The 20,877-nt window shown below is 68.1% G+C and overlaps 1 protein-coding gene across 4 annotated transcripts; it reads right to left on the reverse strand.

Annotated features, from left to right (window-relative positions):
• Positions 1-1,260: 1,260 nt before the first annotated feature.
• Positions 1,261-19,668, reverse strand: CAMK2B (calcium/calmodulin dependent protein kinase II beta). 4 transcript variants are annotated; one of them, XM_087763134.1, is made up of 21 exons: positions 19,504-19,667; positions 16,906-17,000; positions 14,546-14,605; positions 14,157-14,211; positions 13,984-14,049; positions 12,238-12,310; positions 11,506-11,608; positions 11,026-11,109; positions 10,436-10,530; positions 10,089-10,211; positions 9,910-9,993; positions 9,413-9,455; positions 8,829-8,903; positions 7,221-7,258; positions 7,074-7,145; positions 5,974-6,018; positions 5,601-5,649; positions 2,744-2,819; positions 2,543-2,637; positions 1,607-1,841; positions 1,261-1,531 (listed from the first exon to the last, which is right to left on the reverse strand). In XM_087763134.1, exons 1-20 carry the CDS (start codon positions 19,566-19,568, stop codon positions 1,609-1,611), a joined length of 1,629 nt encoding a protein of 542 aa, XP_087619260.1. In that variant the 5' UTR covers positions 19,569-19,667; the 3' UTR covers positions 1,261-1,531; positions 1,607-1,608. The 4 variants fall into 4 exon arrangements, with proteins under 4 accessions (XP_087619260.1, XP_087619262.1, XP_087619261.1 ...); XM_087763136.1 differs by lacking the exon at positions 8,829-8,903 and having other exon boundaries at positions 7,221-7,261; positions 19,504-19,668; XM_087763135.1 differs by lacking the exon at positions 5,974-6,018 and having other exon boundaries at positions 19,504-19,666.
• Between the last annotated feature and the right edge of the window lie 1,209 nt (positions 19,669-20,877).

Genomic DNA, 20,877 nt, shown 5'->3' on the forward strand with positions numbered 1-20,877 from the left:
CCCGAGACAAAAACGAAATCAGAGTCATCTTTTACACTTACAAGGCTCAGAAAGAAAAGACGAAGGGGTGTGGGGCGGGGGGGAGATATGCAGGGGGGGGCGGAAAAAGAATGAGAGAAAAGGGGGGGAGAAGAGAAAAATTTGGCAACGATCCACCAGCATTCATGGGACAGTAACAGCTCAGCTCAGCTCCTCGACATACAGCGTTAGCGCCCGAGGTTTGCTCCCGCGCAAAGGGCATGCAGAAAAAAATAATAATAATTTAAAAAAGAAAAATATCCCCCGGCCCTCCCGCCCCGCCCCCCCCCAGCCAAAAACAGCCCCCAGCAACACACGGCGCCTCCGGACGCAGAGATGGAGGAAGGGGAAGCCCCGGGGAACACGCGTGGCCGAGCCGCAGAGCGCCCGGAGCGGGGTGATGCCTCCCCGGGGCAGGGGAGTGGGGGGAGACGGGGCCCCCCGAGCGCTGGCCGGGGGAAGGGGCGCAGGAGGGGAGCCAACGCTCTCGGCCGGAGCCGGGAGCACTGCCCGGTGCCCCTGGGCCGTGGGGGGAGCGGCGGGGGAGCCCCGGCAGCCGGCGGAGCAGCCTGTGCCCCCTAAGAGACCCGTTCTCTTAGTCTAAAGTGCTTTCGATGCTGCGTCAGTGCTGGCTGGATCGCCCCGATCCCCCCGCCCCGATCCCCGCCGCCTGGGCCGCAGCCCCCCCGCCGCCCTCCAGCCCCCTTCCGTGGCACCCACCTCCCCTCTGCCAAAACCCGCCGGCACCCGGAGCCGGCACCCAGCCACCCGCCTGCCCAGGGAGGGGGAAACGGGGTGCTGGGTGCCCGGGCTTTGTCACCGGCATGGGGACACGGGGGTGCCCGTCGGGGGACCCTCCCACAGGCGCCCACCGGGCGCCCGGGATCAGCCTCGGTCCCCGCGGGTGTCGCTCCGGGGGCAGCGCCGGACTTTGGGGGGGTCCCTCCCCCCGCCACCTCGCTCACCACCCGGCAGCACCCCGTGGCCGGGGCCCCCCGTGGGAATTCAAAAATAAAGAGCTCTCTCTATGTACAGGGGCAGGGGAGGGAAAGAGCGAAAGCGGAGTCCAAGAACAACATCCACCACCAGCAACAGCGAAACGCCACAAGCAGAGCCGGGGAGGGGGGCGGGACCACCCCCCCGCCAGCCGGGAGACCCCCCCCAGGCAGAGACGGGCAGAGAGGGGGGGTCTGGCCGCGGGGGCGTCCCCCCAGCCCCCCCCGCCTGTGGCCGAGCGGCTGGGTTGGTTTTTGGGTGTGTGGGGTTGGGTTGGGGTTGGGGTTTTTTCCCCTTTTTTTTTTTTGCCTTTTTTTGTTGTTGGCGTCATTTTGGCTTTTTTTTTTTTTGTCTTTTTGTTTTCTGCAAACACAGGCACTGGAGGGGGGAGGAGCAGGGGCCGGGGCGGAGGGGGGACAGGCATGCGGACGCGTGCTTCAGGGCCGCAGCTCCGGCTGCCGGCTCGGCTCCCATCGCCGTCTCCATCGGGCTGGAACCAGGACAGCCACCGCGAGCTCTGCCGGGACGGGGGACCCCTGTGAGCCAGAACCGGGGCACCCCAGCACCCCTCTCTCCCCGATCCCGCGCTCACCTTCACTGGAGCGGGGCGACGGGGGCCCCCGAGCCGTGGAAGTGGACGTTCTGCCACTTGCCGTCGCGGCGGTGCCAGACGCGGGTCTCCTCCGACTGGCTGGTGCGGGGCCGGCCCTGGGCGTCGATGTACTGGGTGAGGCGGATGTAGGCGATGCAGGCGGCGTCCTCCCCGATGACGTGCACGTGGGGGTTCAGGATGGTCGTGTGGATCGGCTTGTTGTTCTTGGAGAGCACTGCCGGGAGGCGGCCGTCAGGCGGGCAGGGGAACGGGCAGGGATGCGGGCAGGGATGGTGGCGGGGCAGGCGGATGGACGGCCAAGCAGGCGCGGGGATGGGCAGGCGGAGAGGGATAGAGGGAGGCAGGCAGGATGGACAGGCAGGCGTGATGTGCAGGCAGGGAGGGTACCGGCAGGCAGACAGGCAACAGACAGGCAGGCTGGATGGGTGGATGGACAGGCAGGCAGGCAGGCAGAGATGGGTGGATGGACACGCAGCCAGGACGGACAGGCAGGCAGAAGAGAGACAGATGGGGAACAGGCAGGACAAGCAGGGCAGCAGGCAGTGGCCAGGCAGAGGATGGGCAGGGGAACAGAAGGACAGGCAGGGGATGGGCAGGATGGACGGACAGAGGGACCAAGCAGGGGACAGGCAGGCAGGCAGGAGCTGGGCGAGACTGGCAGAGGCTAGGCAGGGGCTGGGAAGTTTGGACGGACAGATGGACAGGCAGAAAAAGGGCAGGGGATGGACAAGATTGGCAGGCAGGGGGGCAGACAGGGACAGGTAAGGCAAACAGGCAGGGGGAGGGCTGTGGCCAGGCAGGACAGGCAGGCAGGACAAAGGGACGGGGGGGCGGGCAGGGCAGGGCAGGGCAGGGGACGGGCAGGGCAGGGGACGGGCAGGGCAGGGCAGGGCAGGGGATGGGCAGGGGACTCACAGTTCTCGAAGTAGAAGCGGTGGAAGTCCATGCCCTCCACCAGGTTGCCCAGGGCCTCGGGCTCGAAGGAGGTGAGCCCCGGGTCGCAGATCTTCCTGCAAGGCAGCGGGTGAGCAGCGGCCCCGCCCGGCCCCGCCCACCCAGCCCCACCCAGCCCCACCCGCCCGGCCCCGCCCGGCCCCGCCCGCGGCCCCGACTCACGCGTAGGCCTCGAAGTCCCCGTTGTTGACGGCCTCGATGAGCTGCTCCGTGATCTTGATGATCTCCTGCTTGCGGGCTGGGGGCAGAGCCAGCGTCAGCTGGGGCGGGGGGACACGGGGATGGGGGCGGGAGAGGGATGGACACATGGACACCCGCCGGCGGGCCGGGGGGACGGACACGGGGGGACGGGAGGTGGAGAAGGGACGTGGAGGGGGCATGCGGACGGACAGACGGACCACAGGGACAGACACGTGGACCATGGGGACAGGCAGACAGTCAGTCCATGGGGACAGACACATGGACCGTGGAGCAGACACAGACAACGGGGACAGACAGACGGACCATGGGGACAGATGGACCATGAGGACAGACGTACAGACCTTGAGGACAGACTATGGGGACAGATCCATGGGCCTCGGGGACAGACGGAGGGATGGACCATGGGGACAGACACAGGGACCTCCGCACGCCCAGGCCCCGCAGCTCTGTCGCACCGGTCTCTGCATCCCCACGGCCCAGCCAGCGTCCTGGGCCCTCCCAGCATGTCCCAGTGCTGCCCAGTGCCCTCCCAGTGCCAGCTCAGCATGTCCCAGTGCTGCCCAGTGCCCCCCCAGCATGTCCCAGTGCTGCCCAGTGCATCCCAGCGTTACCCTAGCATGTCCTAGTATATTCCAGTGCCATTCCAGTGCATCCCAATACATCCAGTTCCATACCAGTGTCTCCCAGTGCCATCCCACTGTGGCTCAGTGCCATTCCAGTGCATCCCAGTACCATCCCAGTGTATTACAACAGATCCCAGACCCACGCAAGTGCATTACAACACATCCCAGTGCGATCCTATTGCATCCCAGTGCCACTCCAGTGCACTCCATTACATCCCAGTGCATTCCAATGTGCCCCAGTTCCACCCTAGTGCAATCTTACTGCATCCCAGTGACACCCCAGTACATTCCAGTGCATTCCACTACATCTCAGTTACAGCCTGGTGTGTTCCAGTACCATTCCCATGCAGCCCAATACACCCCAGTTTACACCAGTACATCTCAGGGCCATCCCACTGCATTTTAATGCAACCCAGTGCCAGCCTACTGTGTCCCAGTGCCATTCCAAGCATTCCAGTTCACCCCAGTTCCATCCCAGTGCATCCCAGTGTCATGCTGTTGAATTCGTGTGTCCCAGCGCATCTCAGTGCAATCCCAGTGTGTTCCAGTGCCATTCCAATGCAGCCCTCTCCACTATATCCCAATGCCACCCCAGTGCATCCCAGTGCCATCCTACTGCATCCCAGTGCTACTCCACTGCATTCCAATACAGCCCAGTTCCATCCCAGTATGTACCAGCGCTATTCCACAGCACATCATTACACTCCAGTTTGTCCCAGTGCATTCCAGCGACATCCCACTGCATCTCAGTGCCAATTTGCTGTGTGTAGTAGATTGTCCCAGCGCTATTCCAGTGCATCCCAATACATCCCAGTTCCATTCCAGTGCATTGCAGTACCATCCTATTGCTTCCCAGTGCATCCCAGTACCATTCTAGTGCATTCCAGTACACCCCAGCTCCATCCAGTGCATCCCACTGCCATTCCAGTGTATCTCAATTCATCTTGGTATCATCCCACTGTATTCCAGTGCATCCCAGTGCCATCCCAGTCCATCCCTGTGTCACCCTAATGTAGTCCAGTGCCATTCCAATGCATCTCGGTGGCACTCCACTATATCCCAGTGTGTCCCAGTGCATCTCAGCACCATCCCAGCACATCTCAGCGCCTTCCTAGTGCATCCCAGTGTTTCCCAGTGCATTCCAACACAGCCCAGTTCCATTCCAGTGCTGTTCCAGAGTATATCATTACACTCCAGTTTGTCCCAGTGCATCCCAGTGACATCCCACTGCATCTCAATGCCATCCTGCTGTGTCCCAGTGCCATTCCAGTGCATCCCAATACATCCCAGTACAGCCTAGCTCTATCCAGTGCATCCCACTGCCTTTCCAGTGCATCTCAGTTCATCTTGGTACCATCCCACTGTGTCCGTGTCATTCCAGTGCCTCGTGGTGCATCCCAGTGCCATCTTACTGCATCCCAGTGCGACACAGTGCGTGTCAATGCATCCCAGTCCACTCCAGTGCCATCTCAGTATATCCCAGTGCATCCCAATGCCACCCCCGTGCATGCTGGTGCATCCCAGTGCCATCTCAGTCTATCTCAGTGCACCTTAATGCACCTCGGTGCCATCCCAGAGCCATTTCAGAGCATCCCAGTGCCGTCCCAGTGTGTCCCCGTGCCATTGCAGTGCCTCCCAATGCACCCCAGTTCACTCTAATGCACCCTAATGCCATCCTAGTGCATCTCCGTGCCATTACAGTGCATCCCAATCCATCCCAGTTCCATCCCAGTGCACCCCAATGCACCCTGGTGCCATCCCAGCAGATCCCAATGCCATCCCAATACGTCCCTGTACCATTACACTGTGTCCCATCTGTCCCAGTGCACCCAGTGCATCCTGGTGCCATCCCAGAGCCATTCCACTGCATCCCAGTGCCATTACAGTGCATCCCATTCCATCCTAGCTCCATCCCAGTGCATCCCAGCTCCATCCTAGTGCATTCCAGCACCCTCCCAGCGCATCCCAGTGCCATCCCAGTGCACACCAATGCATCCTGGTGCCATCACAGCACCATCCCAGTGCATCCCAGCTCCATCCTAGTGCATTCCAGCACCCTCCCAGTGCATCCCAGCTCCATCTAGTGCATTCCAGCACCCTCCCAGCGCATCCCAGTGCCATCTAGTGCATTCCAGCACCCTCCCAGTGCACCCCAGTGCCAGCCCCGCCCCGCAGCCCTCCCGCGCCCCCGTCACCTTTCGTGTCCTCGTCCTCGATGGTGGTGTTGGTGCTATCGGACGACTCCTGCCAGCGGGACGGCGGCGGTGCAGGGAGAGAGACACAAACAGAGAGGGTCAGAATCCGGCCCAGCCGGGGATGGAGACAGGGATGAGCCCGGCTGGGGCTCGGCAGGACCCCGGCGATGCCGGACGCCGCGGTGGGGGGAAGCCCCCGCCGTCACCGCGCCCCGTGCACGATCCTCATCCGCTCCAGCGCCACGTCAGCCCCCTCCCCGCCCCGCGCCATGGCTGATGCTGAGGGGGGGATGGAGGCGGAAAGCGGGGCCCCAAACGACCCCGGGGGCTAACGATCGCGGGCGAGGCGAGAAGGGAAGAGAGGCAGCAATACCTTTATGCCGTCCGCGGGGTTATGAATTACGGTAGTTTGAGGCTCCTACGGGAGAAGGGAGAGAGACAGAGGCGGGGGGGGGGAGAAAGCGAGAGCCCGGGGGGGGACAACGGAAGGGGGACGACGGAGCGAGCGGCACGCGGACGGGGGCGAAGAGAGACCCAGACCGGATTCGGGGAGGGGCAGAGGGGGGAGAGAAGCAGAGAGTCATTAGTCCAGCGAAAGCCAAATGGTTTAATTCACAGAAAGACGGAGGTGGGGGAAAGGGGGAGAGAGCGGGGGAAGCGAGCCGCAGCGGGACCCCCGTGGACGGCCGAGGAGGAGCCGGCCGGGTCGTGGAGGGCAGCCCCGTGCCCGTATCCTGCACTCGCCGGGTGGGCTGGACACCCCTCTGCCTGCATCCCGCACTCCTGGTACCGGCTGGCAGCCTCAGGCCCACGTCCCGCACTCACTGTGCCGGCTGGGCGTCCCCGCGCCCGTATCCTGCGCTGGCCAGGCATCCTGCCCGTATCCCACACTTACCGTACCGGCCACGCATCCCCACGGCCGCGTCCTGCCCTCCCTGTGCTGGCGGGGCATCCCCGGACCCGCACCCTGCACCCACCTTGCCATCCGCGTTGCCGGGGCATCCCCGCGTCCTGCACCCGCGGGGCCGGCCGGGCAGCCCCGCGCCCGTACCCCGCGCTTACCTTCCCGGCAGGCTCCTGGCCAGCATCTCCCTCCCTGTGCCCGCATCCTGCGCCCGCGTGGTGGGGTGCCCGTGCCCGCATCCTGCACCCACCTTGTCCTCACGGTGGGGCATCCCTGATTCCTGCACCCACCTCGCTGTCCCCACGGCAGGGACATCTCCGCGCCTGTCTCCTGCACCCACCTCGTGTCCCTGTGGCAGTGGCACCTCCGTGCCCGTATCCTGCACCCCCCCCCTCCACCCCTGTCCCCATGTCACCCGCCTGTCCCCAGCAACACCAGGGACCGACAGACGGACAGACAGCCAGACGAGGCGGCAGGGATCAGGGGCGCATGGCAATGGATGGGATGGGCTGGCGGGATGGATCCGGCCGGGGTGGGGGTGCTGGGGGTGCGGGTGGGGGGTCACCTACCAGGGCGGCGGGCGGGAGCGTCCCCTTGGGGCTGGTGACACCGGCACTGCCTTTGGTGCTGTTGGTCTGAGGCTGGAGGGGACAGAAGTGGGGGGCTCAGCGGCACGGGGGGGGCAGCCCCCCCACAGCCCCCCCGCGGCCCCTCACCTTCACGCCGTCCGCCTTCTTGTTCAGTAAGCTCTTAGCTGCTGCGGGGGGGGGGAGAGAGCATCAGTGGCTGTCCCCTCCCTTGGGGACAAGGGACACCGCGTGTCCCCCCGCCCTGACCCCCCCACCCCAGCCCCCCACCCCGATGCCCCCCGGGTGCCGGCAGCACCCGCCACCCCGGCGTCGGGACACACACACGTGCTGGGAGGGGGGTGTCCCCGTCCTGGGGGTGTCCCCGTCCTGGGGGTGTCCCCAACCTGGTGGCCCCCCGTGGGGGGGGGCAGAGCTGGCTTACCTTGGAGAAATGCAGAGAGGAAAGCGAGAGAGAGAGGAGGGGGGGGTGAGAGAGAAACGGGGCGGGAAAGGAGGAAAAAGGGAAAAACATAAAAAAACAACATAAAAAAGATGAGTTGAGTCCGGGGGGGGGGGGGGGCGGCCCCCTGTGCCCCCCCCGGTGTCACCCTGGAGGGGACGAGGACGGGGGGGGAGCATCTGTCACTGCTATCGAGATCTCTGGCCAGTGAGGGGCAGGGGGACGGGGACATGGGGGGACACAAGTGGCCGTGGGGGGGGGTGTCACCTCGAGCATCCTCGTCGCTCCTCCGAGCTCAGGGACCCCCCCGCCGGCATCACCGGGTGGCAGGGGCTGTGCGGTGACAAGTCCGGTGACAGCAGGGTGGCATGGAGCAGCACCCAATGGGGGGTGGGAGTGGGGGGAAGGGGACACCCCTGTCCCCCCCCAGCGGACCCATGTCCCCACGGGGGTCCCTGGTGGGGTGTCCCCAAGGGTCCCGGTCCCTCCTCCGAAAGCAGGCGGGCGCTGAGAGGTGGGGGTTTAAACCAGAGCCGAATTGGGGGGCCGGGGGATCCCCGGCGGGGGGGCAGCTGTAGCCCTTTGGGGGGCACGGTTTAAGACCCGCCGAGTGTTCCGCGGCGCCACGAACACCGGCTGCAGCTCTCGGAAGCCGTGCGGGGGGGCATGCGGGGAGGGGGGCACATGCTGGGGGGCGTGCAGGGGGGCACGGGGGGGACACGGCGGGGGCATGGGGCAGGCGGCCGGTTTGCCCCCCTCCATGCACCGGCGTGCCCCCCCTGTGTGCGTGGGGGGGGACAGTGCCATGGGGTGGGAGCAATGGGGGGGGGGCACCCTAAAATTATCCTTTCCCCCCCCAGCTCCCCGTTGCTGACCCAGGCGGGGTCCCCAGGTGTCCCCTGGGGGTGCCACCACAGTGTGTCCCCCTCCAGGGCCCACAGCAGGGCACAAGCTGCCCCCCCAGGATGATGGGGTGGGGGGCAAGCGATGTGGGGGGTACAGAGCCCCCCCCCGGGGCCAGCCGGGGGGGAGACAGCAGGGGGGGACAGTGGCATCTCTCTGTCCCCATGGGGGGGGGGAGAGGCTGGGGGATGCAGGGGGTTGCGGGGGGAGCAATGCGGGGGGGCCATGCTTGCGCTCCGATTTCCGAGGAGGGCACCCGAAACCCGTTGGGGGGGTGAGGAAGAGGCTGGGGTTGGGGGGGACATGGGGACGAAGGATCTGGAAGGAGGGGGGACACACAGAAACCAAGCGGGGCCGGGGGGGCCGGGGGGGCCCTTTGCGGATGCGTCTACCTTGTTCCACCAGCCCCAGGGGGGCCCCGGCGGCGGCCGCCGACATGGTCGGAGGAGCGGTGGTCTGTCTGCCCACTGCGGGCAGGAGACGGGCAGGAGAGAGAGAAGAGAGGAGAGAAAGGGAGCAGAGCTCCTGTTAGGGGAGGGGGGGGCAGGTGGGGGGGGGGCTGCAGCCAGGACCCCCACCTTCCCACCCCCCCACCCCCCCCCCCAACAAGTCCTGGGGTGCCCATCACCCCGGCCTCAGGCCTGGGGGTGGCTGGCGCTGCTCCGTCGTATTCCCCCCCCTTCCCCATGTCCCCCCCCATCCGCCAGCCACCGGAGTGGGGTGGGGGGGACACGGGGACCGGGCACTACCTGCTGCTGTGTGCGTGGGGGGGCCGGATCCTGCCCCCCCTTGGCTAACGCACGCCCCCGTCCTCGCCGACAGGGAAAAAATGGGGGGGGTTTAGGGGGTGGGGGGGGGAGAAAGAGAGAAAGACAGCGACAGAGAGAGGGGCAGGGGGGCACCGGCCTCGGCGGGGGCTGCGGGCGGGGGGGCTGTGGCCCCCGGCCCCCCCCGGCCAGCGGGAGCCCCCCCTTACCTGAGAAGTTCCTGGTGGCCAACATGGTGGTGAGGATGGCGCCCTGGAAGGGAGGGAAGGGGCAGGATGAGGCCCTGGGATGGCGGGGTACAGGATGGGGCCCATGGGGTGTGGTGATGGGATGGGGGGGTGCAGGATGAGGCCCTGGTACACGGCGATGGGATCGGAGGGTGCAGAATGGGGCCACGGCACAGTGCGATGTGCCAGGCAGGGGCAGGATTGGACCCTGCTGCGCTGGGTACCGCTGGGAGGGGACCGTGGCCCATGGCAAAGCAGCGGGCACGGCCAGGATGGGACCGTGGGGTGGCCGGGACGGGACCGTGCCGCACCGGGCGCTGCCAGGATGCGACTGTGCTGCACCGGGCATGGGCAGGGTGGGACTGTGCCCCACGGGAAAGCCCCGGGGATGGGCAGGGTGGTGCTGTGCCGGGTGGGGAAACACCGGGCAGGGCCAGGGCCGGATCCAGCCCACGCTCCTCCCTGGAGAAGAACCTCACCTTGAGCTTCCTCCGGGCGTTGAACTTTTTCAGACACTCTACTGTCTCCTGCCTGTGCATCATGGAGGCCACGGTGGAGCGTTGCTGCGGGGGACAGGGGGGTCAGCGCCAGGCGCCGGTGGCCACCACACCGGGAGGGGACACCAGGGGGATGCCGGGTGGGAGGACGCAGCACTTACGCAGACCCACGGGTGCTTGAGGGCTTCGTGGGCTGTGATGCGCTTGGCAGGGTTGATGGTCAGCATCTGGTTGATGAGGTTTTTCGCTTCGGGGGTGACCGTGTCCCACTCGGGCGAAGGGAACTGTGGGGGGGGACATGGCGGGGTGACGGCTGGGGAGGGGCAGCCCCACGGCACCTGCGTCCCTCTGCCTCCCCCCACGTCCCCAACCAGCCGCCAGAGACGTGGCCCAAAGTCCCGCCCCAGGCTCTCCCTGGTGGTGATTAGCTGTAGTGTCCCTCAGTAGGTTCCAGAGTTAACAAGCCGGCCAGCCACAGCGCGGGACGTGCCTGGCGCCGGGGACTTACGTCGTAGGCACCGGCCTTGATCTGTTGGTAGAGTTTGTGCTGGTCCTCGTCCCAAAATGGCGGGTAGCCCACCAGCAAGATGTACAGGATGACACCTGGGCGAAGGAGAGCAGGGTCAGGGCCGGAGGGGGCCAGGGACCCCCAGCCTCCCCGCGGCTCCCTCCAGCCCTGCCCCCGGGGAGCGGTGTCCCCAGGGTGGCCTGTCCCCATGCCAGCCTCCCCGGTGCTGCCGGGATGGCACCGTCCCCCGTGGCAGCACCCACCCACCGGGGACAGCGTGGCATGGCCGGGGCACGCAGCCCGGGATGGCCACGGGATGGGGCCAGGATGAAGGGGACAGGACTAGGATGGGGGCAGGGATGGGACCAGGATGAGGATTGGGATAGGGCCAGGACAGGAACTGGGATGGGACCAGCACTGTATTGGGATGGTGAATAGGATGAGACTGGGATGGGAGTGGGATGGGACTAGGATGGAGCCAGGAAGGGGACAGGATGGGATCAGGATGGGATCAGGAAGGGACTGGGAAGGGGATCAGGATGGGAGGGGAATGGGATCAGGCTGGGATCAGGCCGGGATCAGGCTCTTACCGCATGCCCAGATGTCCACGGGTTTGCCGTAGGCCTCTTTGCGCAGGACTTCGGGGGAGAGGTAGCCGGGCGTGCCCGCGAAGCCTGGGACGGAGACGGGCAGGAGCTGAGCCGCAGCGGGCAGGAGGCAGCGGGCAGGGGACAGGGACAGCGACAGGGACAGGGTGGGCACGGGGCAGGACGCGGTGGGCATGGGACTGGGGCACAGGCACGGGGCAGGGATGTGCTGGGCATGGGGTAGGGATGCGGTGGGGACACTGCACGGGCACGGTGGGCATGGGACAGGGACCCGGTGGGCATGGGACAGGGACAGAGACAGGGCAGGGACGCGGTGGGCATGGGGGGGAGGCGGCAGGCAGGGGGCTGTGCCACGGCGGGCAGGATGCTGTGGGCATGGGGCACAGACGCGGTGGCTACGGTGCAGGACACAGTGGACACGGGACAGGGACGTGGCAGGCACGGGGACGCGGTGGCACTCACCGAACCAGGCCTGCTGATCCCCTTGCACCTCGATGGCGAGGCCGAAGTCGGCCAGCTTCACCGCCGCCCCTTTGCACTTGCTGGCCAGGAGCAGGTTCTCCGGCTGCGGCAGCAGCGCCGGGCGAGGGCAGTGCCAAGAAGGGCAGCACCGGGCACGGGGCGGGCAGAGGAGGAGAGGGAGGAAGCAGAGGGTGCTTTGCAGCCGCCGTCGAGTGGGTGCTGCCCGTCTGGCAGCCCCCTGCCCCAGGCAGCGGGTCTGGGGGCTGTGGGTGCCCCGTGCCAAATGCCTGGGGGTGCCCGGGTGGCACAGCCCCGGGCCCAGCCCCACCTCGGTGTCACCCCGGCTCGCTCCCAGCCCCGTGTCCCACCCCACAGCCAAGCTCCAGCCGCCCCCCTCGCTCATCCCCGTCCCCACATCCCACCCAGCTCATGGCCCCCTCGCACCGCAACGTGAGCAGGGGGGTCGCAGTAAGCACCCAACTCAGCGCAGAAGTGTGGCGTGACTGGGGGGGTCACACACACACCCAGAAAGGGGAGATGGCAGCTGGGGGGCACTCAGGGCGGAGGGGACCCCCCCAGCCCCAGCAGGAGCTCAGTGACCCCCCCAGGAGCCAAGGGCTTGGGGACCCACCGAGCCAGGGCCCCCTCGGGCTGTGCGGACTCAGGGACCCCAAGACCTGGGAGGGAGGGGACCCACCCTGTGCAGAGGGACGGACAGACAGAGGCACTCACCTTGAGGTCCCTGTGGACGACGCCCATTTGGTGACAGTGGAGGACGGCCTCCAGGATCTGCTGGATGCAGTGGCTGCGTGCAAACGTCGGGGGGGGGGGGGTCAGGGACACGCTGCCCCCCACGCCACCTCCCGCACCCCCATGCCCGGGGGCACCCGGGACCTGTGCCTGCCCCAAACCAGCCCCCTGCCCCGCTGCCAGCACCCCACTGCGCCCTGGGGGGGACCCTACAAAAGCAAGCAGTGATCTTGTACTGGGGGGGGTGCTGAGCTTGGCACCCCCCATGCCCCTGCCTGGGGGGGTCACCCCTGGGGGGGGGTCACCCCTGGGTGCCCATCAAGGGGTGCTCCCACCTTGGCACGGAGCCATGGGGGTCACCCTAATGGTGCTGCTGTGCCCCCCCCTCCATGGGGACCCCCCCCAGCCCTGCTGCCGCCCGGACACCGGGGTCCCCCCAGACAGGACTCACGGGGGGGACAGGGGGTGCGGGGAGGGCGGATGGAGACGAGACAAGAAAGAAAGAGGGAAGGAGCGGGGGGATGAGAGGCTGAAATGGGGGTGAAGGGGGGGCCCGGCCCGGCTAGGGGTGCTGGGGCATGGCGGGGGGCAACCTCCCTGCAAGGGGGGGGGCAAAAAAAGTGATGGGAGGGGGGAGAAAAAGGAGGGAAGAGAGAGCCCCAAAGCGGGGTCCCGGCGAGGGGAGCGGGGGCCAGGAAGCGGGATGCTCCGGCGGGCGGGGGCAGCACGGGGGGCACGGCCCCCCCGGCCCCCCCCGTTATACTGACCTGCGGCTCCCTCTGCACAGGGGCAAAGTGATGGGTGGGAGAAACGCGTGCTAATAGCTCATGGACACAGTGACTGCAAAACAAAACGGGGGGCGGGGGGGTAAAGGGGGGCAGGAGGGGGAGCAGGATGGAGAGGAATGGGATGGGAGTGGGGGCAGGATGGGGGAATAGGGGGAAAGGGGGTAGGAGGGGGTAAAGGGGGTGGGAGGGGGCAGGAGGGGGGATAAAGGGGTGGGGGGCAGGAGGGGGGGCAGGAGGGGGGCAAAAGGGTAGGTGGGGGGCAAGAAGGCAGGTGGGGGGGGGCAAGAAGGCAGGTAGGGGGGCAGGAAGGCAGGTAGGGGGCAAGTGGGACGGCAAGAGGCAAAACAGAGGGAAGAGGGTGCCGGGAGGGGGCAGCGAGCGGTGGGACAGACGGACACACGGACGGACACACGGACACGCAGAGAGCCCGAGCGACGCGTGATGGGAGACAGGGAGGGATGAGGGGGGCACGGGGGGGACGAGGGGTGGGGGGCACGGGGGGGGACGGGGGGGCAGAGATGGGGGGAACGAGAGAAGGGGAGAAACATTGTTGTGAAAGCCCAGAGACCACGGGGACGGGCACACGGCGGGCACACAGGGCGCTGGGGGCTCGGTACCGGCACGGGGGGGGCCCTGGGGGCCCCCCACCCGCCACCAGCCCCCCCCCCCCAGCACATGTCATGACAGCACCAGGCCTCAGCGGCGGGGGGGGAGCACGGGGTGGGAGGGGGGGGACATGGGGGGGCCCCACCGAGCACCCGGCAGCAGGACAGAGCCGGTGGGGGGCTACGATAATGGGGGGGCACCCCCCCACCCACTGGGTGCCCCCCTGCCTGCCTTGCTGGAGCTGCCCCATCCCTGCAGCCCCCCGGGGGGGCACTGGGGGGGCTGGGGGTGTCCAGGGGGGTTCGGGGGGGTCTGGGGGGGCGCGGGGGCTCACCTGGCATCAGCTTCGCTGTAGTACTCCCTCGCCACGATGTCCTCGAAGAGCTCGCCGCCGGTCACCCTGCAACGCAGCCGGGGCACCGTGTCACCCCGGGACCCTGGCATCTGGGCACCCGCAACCCCCCCCGGGGCCCCCCCGATACCCCCCGAGCTCCCAGCCGCACTCACAGGTCAAAGACGAGGTAATGGAACCCCTCCTCCGAGATGCTGTCGTGGAGCCGCACTGCGGGGACAGGACGGGGACGGGGATGGGGACAGGGACAGGCTCAGCCACGGCCCCGGGAGCCCACGGCCCCCGCGCAGCCGCCACGTGTGGTACACGCGTGTCTGTCACACGCAGCCCTCGCACTGCACCCAGCACGTCCCCAGGGGGGCACCCAGCAGGACCCCAGGGTGGGACCCCCTGTGTCCCCAGAGGGGCACCCAGCGTGCCCCAGGGCTGATGCCCAGCAGGACCCCAGGGGGCACCCAGCAGGACCCCACGTTCCCAGCGTGGCACACCCCCATGGTGGCACCCAGCGTGTCCCCGGGTGGCAGCGGCATCCCCGGCCACTCACCGATGTTGGAGTGCTTCAGCAGCCGGCAGATGCGGGCCTCCCGCTCCAGCTTCTGGTGGTCTGGGGACACAGGTGTCAGCCAGGCACCCGCCCCGCGTCCCCACCCCGCGACGCCGCAGGGGTCACCGGGCCCCGGCCCCGGCCCTGGCCGGAGGAGCCCGCAGGTGCCACGTGTGAGCACACGTGGGTGTGGGTGTGCACGGGTGTGCACCTGGGTGTGGTTGTGCGAGTGCAGGGGTGTGCACGCATGTGTGGGTGTGCACAAGGGTGCAGGTGCGGGGGGTGTGGGTTGTGCCGGTGTGCGCGTGTGGGGACTGTGTGTGCATGTACCGGTGTGCACGTGGGCGTGGGTGGGCACCTGTGGGCATGGGCACGTGTGTCAGTGTGTCTGGGTGTGCAGGTGTGCAAGTGTGGGCAGGGTTGCACATGTGCAGGTGTGTGCAGGTGTGCGCAGCTGTGCACGGGTGTGCACGTCTGTGTTATTGGGCATATTTATGCGGCTGTACGTGTGTGCGGATGTACATCCATGTGGTTGTGCATGTATGGGTGTGTGCATATGGGTGTGTCTGTGCACGTGTGGATGTGCACGTGTGTGGGTGTGCACACGGGTGCGGTTGTCCATGTGGGGGGGTTACATGTGCCTGTAGTTGTGCACCTGTGTGCAGGTGTGCCTGTGTGCAGCTGTACCTGTGTGCATGGGTGTACCTCTGTGTGCAGCTGTACATATGCGCACATGCATACCACTGTACCCGTGTGTGGCAGTACATGCATGTGCAGCTGTACATCCATGTGGTTGTACCTGTGTGTGTGGCTGTACTCACGTGTGCGGGTGTACCTGTGCGTGTGTGCAGCTGTACCCGTGTCTGGCCATATGTGTGTGCCCACGTGTACCCGTGTTTGCTACTGTATGAGCATGCAGCTGTACCTGCGTGTGGTTGTACCTGTCTGTGTGTGTGTGTACCGGGGTGCGTGGCTGTACCTGTGAGTGCAGGTGAAGGCAGGGGCAGGAAGAGTGAGGGCAGGGGCAGGCAGGGTGAGGGCAGCCCCATCTGTGAGCGGGGAAGGGCTGTGCTGGGCAGGGAGGGCACACGGACACACGGACAGGGGTGTGCACCTGCTCACACACACCTGCGCACGTGTGCGTGTGTGCACACGTGTAAGGCCATGATCTCACACACACGGCTCGCACACGGCACGCCCCCCGGCCTGCACACGTGTGCACACACATGCAGCCTGCACATCCCATGCACGGCGTGCACAGACACAACATGCACACGTGTGTGCACACACATCCCCACGCACGCTGTACTCACACAGAGCAAACACACACTGCTCACACCTGTGCGCGCACACACACATCCATGGCCGAGGCACACACATGTGTACACACAGAGCACACACCCACGCACCCAGTGCAACCGTACGCTGCCTGCTCACACGTGTGCACACCCCACATCTACACCCGTGCATGCCGTGCTCACACACGTCCCGCACCTGCGCACACCCCGCACCTGCGCACACCCCCCCCCCCCCAGCGTACACGCACACCGCTGAGGTGTGCACACACCCCGCGACACAGGACACAATGCACACACCTGTGCGCGCACGCAGCCCCATGTACACGTCGCACGCACTTGTGTGCACACAGAGCTCACACCGGTGCATGCACACACACACACGCTGCACACACCTATGCACACACCCCCCCAAGTACACATCGTACACACAACTCACACCTGTGCAAGCACGCGCACCCTTGCACACACCTGTGCGCACCCCCATGCACACACAGAGCTCACACCAGTGCAAGCACACACCCCCCACGCACACACACTGCACACACTTGTGCACACACACCCATGTACACATCAGACACGCACCGCACACCCCCCACGCACACCCCCACTGCTCACACCCGTGCATGCACACGCACTACACACACGCCTGTGCACACAGTGCCCGCACACAGACACGCGTGCACGTCCACACGCACACGCACAGCCCGCTCACACGTGTGCACAGCCCGCGGGGGACAGCCACCGCGGCTGCTGCGGGGCCCTGGGGGACGCTGTGGGGCACCGAGGGGCACCGGGGCGGGGAGGGGGGACCCCGGCGGAGCAGCAGGAGGGGACAGGGACGGGAAGGGCCGGATCCAGCCCCCACGGAGCACACCCCCCCCCAGCTGGCACCCTTTGCCACGAGCACCACGGGTGGCAGGGGTATCACGGGTGACACGGGTATTGTGGGTACCAGGGGTACCACGGGTGTCCTGGGCACCACGGCTGTCACCATGGGCACCGGGGTGGCCGGGCTGGGGGGGCCCTGGGAGCACCCGCCCATGGGTCACGGGGGGGTCCTACCTCTGGCGGAGAGCTTTTTGGTGTTGATGATCTTGGCGGCGTACTCATGGCCGGTGCAGAGCTTGACGCAGCGCCGGACCACCGAGAAAGCCCCCCTGGGGAGGGGGACAGGCTCAGCGCCCCCCGCCTGCCTCGGCCCCCCCGCCCAAAACCAGGCATGGGTGGGCTCCCACCCGTGACTCAGCACCCCGGGGCCGGGGGCTGCGCCGGCCGTGACTCAGCACCCGGGGGTGAACCCCGGCAGCGGGGGGGACCCGACGCTGCTCGGCCCCCGCCCCAGGCACGCCGGGGGCCTGCGGATGGGGGGGCTGGGGGTGCTGGGCAGGGGGGGCTCGGCAGGGCGAGCGCCTGGCGGGGGACCGGGGACCGGCATCACGGAGGGGGTCTGGGGAAGGATCTGGCACCGGCAGCCCGTTGCCATGGGGACGGCGGGTGGCCCGGATGGCGGCGGTGGCCATGGTGGCGGCAGTGGCGATGGTGGCGGTGGCGATGGTGGTGGCAATGGTGGCGGTTGTGGCCGTGGCGGTGGCAGCGGGCACAGGGCCCGGCTGTGGGCACGGCGGGGCACGGGGAGCCAGCGGCCACCGGCACCCCTGGGGACAGGGACAGGGACGGAGACGGCGTGGCCGTGCCCGTGCCGAGCAGCAACACCCTGCAGCCCCTCCAAGTGCCACCACCATCTGTCCCCCTCCCAGGACCAATGTCCCTGCCCGTCCCCTGCCCGTCCCCTGCCCGCCAGGGTCCCCAGGGGCAGCGGGTGCCCCAGCTCTGCCTGTGCTCAGCAGCACCCAGGCCGGGGGGGGCAGAGCAGCGTCTGGGGGGACAGAGAGGGGACCCTCACAGGGCATGGCCTCCCAGGCAGGCTGGGGACACGGCAGAGCCCGGCAGCACCCCGGCCCCGCCACGCCGAGTGTCCCGCAGGGGACACGTGGGCCCCGGGAGGCTGGGGGCCAGGCCGCCCCCTGCCACCGCGCCAGGTCCCCATGTCCTGGGACACCGAGGGCCCCGCGCCGGCCGGGACGGTGGGGACCCTGCCACCGCCGGGGGACAAGGGAGAACTCCCCAGGGCCTGGCACCCCCTGTCCCCCTGTCCCCTCCCCACATGGCCCCAGGGAGGCGGGGACATGGTGGGTGCCAGCTCCTGCGGGAGGGGCGGCCATCGTGGCCCCCTCCCAGCTGTGCCTCAGTTTCCCCACTGGCCGGGGGCAGATGTCCCTGACAATCCCGGCGTGGGGACACACACACACAGTGGCTGGCGGGTGACGGGGGGGGACCACGTTGCCATGGCAACCAGGATGGGCTGGATTTTGGGGAGAGCGAGGGAACAGCCGCCGACGGCACCACGTCCCCCCCCCGATACCCCCAAAGGGACCACGTCTACCCCTGCAAAATGTCCCCCCGATATGGGGGGGTCCCCCCCTTCCCGACGAGGTCTCCCCCCAACACCCGCCCCGGGGGGGTCACAGGCGGGGGGGGGCTGGAAGAACCCGGGGGGGGCCAGGGGGGACCTGGGGGTCTTTAAGGACTGGGGGGGCCAGCGGGGCTGGCGTCTGTAGGGACCGGCGGGGGGGGCCGCAGATTTGGGGAGTTACATAAGGCCCAAAGGGGTCTAACGGGGGCCGGCGGATGAGGAGGGTCCGTAAGGAGCAGCGGGGACATATGGATGAGCGGTCTATAGAGATGGGGGGGCTGGAGAGGTTGGGGGGCGTGGAGGCTGGGGGGGTCCAAAAGGAGCAGGTGCCTATAAGGACAAGGACGGTCTGGAGGGTGAGGACGTCCATAGGGACCAGGGGGCTATAAGGACTCGGGGGCGGGTATCAGGACTGGGGGGGTTTGGGAGGTCTAGAAGGACCGGTGGGGCTATAAGGGCTGGGGAGCTGTCGGTAAGAGCTTCGGGGGGGTCTATAAGGACCAGGGGGGCTATAAGGAGCAGGGGATCTGGAGAGATCGGGGGGTCTATAGGAGCAGGTGGGGGCTATAAGGACTGGGGGGCTGTAGGAGCCAGGGGCGGAATTGGGAGTGCTGGGGGATCTGCGAGGACTGGGGGGTCAGGAGAAATGGAAGGGGGGTCTATAAGGGTGGGGGGTCCATAGGGCCAAGGGCAGCCGTAAGGGCTGGAGGGGTCTATAGGGATGGGTGATTGGGGACTGGAGGGGATCTGGAGGGGTCTGGGGTGACCGGGGGGACCAGGAAAGATCGGGGGGGTCTGCAGGGATGGGGGTCCAGAAGGATGGGGGGGTCCCTGGGGAACAAGGGGGCTGCAGGGACTGGGAGTGGGGGGCGGGAGGAACTGGGGGGGGGGGGGTCCGGGCCGCCGGGGAGGGGCTGTAAGGCCCGGGGGTCCCTGCGGCCGGGGGGCAGGCACCGGACCGGGGGGGGGGGCGGTGGGGGGGGCAGGGCCAGTACCGGGGGAGGGCAGTACGGGGGGGACACACACTGGGCAGGGCCGGTCCCGGGGGGGGGGGGCCGATCCCGGGGGGGGGGTGCGTCACGTCTGCACCGAGCGGCGGCCGGAGCCCGGGCAGCGCCCCCCCCCGCCGCCCCCCGCCGCCCCCGGGGCCGTGCCCGCTGCCGTGCCCGGGGTCCGCCGGCCCTTACTTGCCGATCTCCTCGTAGAGCTGGTATTCGTCGGTGAAGCGGGTGCAGGGCACGGTGGTGGCCATGCTGCCGCCGCGCCGCGCCGCAATGAGCCGCCCCGGCACCGGCTCCGCTCCGGCTCCGGCTCCGGCTCCGCCTGGCGCGGGGGGGCGGGAGGAGGCGCTGCCGGGCCGGGGGAGGCACCAGCCCGGGACAGCCCCCGCCGCCCCCCGCCTGGGATCCCCCCCCGCCGGGCACCCCCCCGCCCGGACCCGCCCCCGCCCCGGGGACCCCCCACCGCCCCCATCCGCACCCCCCCGGACCCCTCTATCTCACTCCCCCCAGCCACCCCCCGAAAGGCCCCGTACCCAGACCCCCCTCCCGGGATTCCCCCCAATATCCCCGTACCCAGACCCCCTCCCACGCATCCCACATCTCCCCCCACAAAGGACCCCAAATCCCGACTCCCCGCCCTGAGCACCCACAGCCACCCCCCAAAAGGCCCCGCATCCAGATCCCCTCCCCGGGATCCCCCCCAATATCCCCGTACCCAGACCCCCACATCCCCCCCCCCCCCGGAGGACCCCAAATCCCCCCTCCCGATCCGACATCGCCCCCCAAAAGACCCCAATATCCAGGCACCCCCTCAAGGACCCCACACCCACCCGCTCCACCATCCCCCTGCACCCCCCAACACCGAGCCCCCCCCAATGTCACCCCAAACAACCCCTCCAGGCTCCAACCCCCCCTCAGCAAAACACCCGGCAGGGGTCTGGGGGGGCAAAAATCTCCGCCCCCCAAGGGCACCTTGAAGCCCCCCAACGCCAGAGGCTTGCTGGGGGGGCAGGTTTTTTGGGGGGGGGGGGGGGCACAAGAGGCGACCCTGGAGGCCACCAGCAGCCCCAGGGCCTGGCCAGGGTGCGGGGACACCGGGGTCCTCCCACCCCGCCCCACCGTGGGCACACATCAGCGGTGGGGCCGGGGGCGAGCGGGTGGGTGGGCGGCATGGGGCGCGGGCAGGCGGGTGCCCACCCCGGGGCGCGGGGCGAACGCGGGTGGGCGGCTGGCGGCTGGCGCTGCCGTTGCCATGGGGACCGTGGGCGGCCGTGGGGGACTGCGCCGAGCCCGGTTATATTTGTGCATCGCCACGGAGAAATTTCGGCGCCTGGCGCGGGGGGGATTAGGGGGGGAATGGGGACAGGGAGGTGGGGAGCAATGGGGTGAGACCCCGAGGTCGGCACCCCCAAAGCCGCCAGGCACCCCATGCCCACCCCACCAAATCCAGCCCCCCCCAGGGATCCCATATTCACCCCCAAAGGACCCCGAAATCCAGCCCTGCCCCCCCCCCCGGGATCCCATATTGATGCCCCAAAGGACCCCGAAATCCAGCCCCCG

Source organism: Nipponia nippon, unplaced genomic scaffold (assembly GCF_047370975.1).
Source record: "Nipponia nippon isolate SJK-2023a ecotype South Korea unplaced genomic scaffold, ASM4737097v1 scaffold_27, whole genome shotgun sequence".
NCBI lineage: Eukaryota > Metazoa > Chordata > Aves > Pelecaniformes > Threskiornithidae > Nipponia > Nipponia nippon.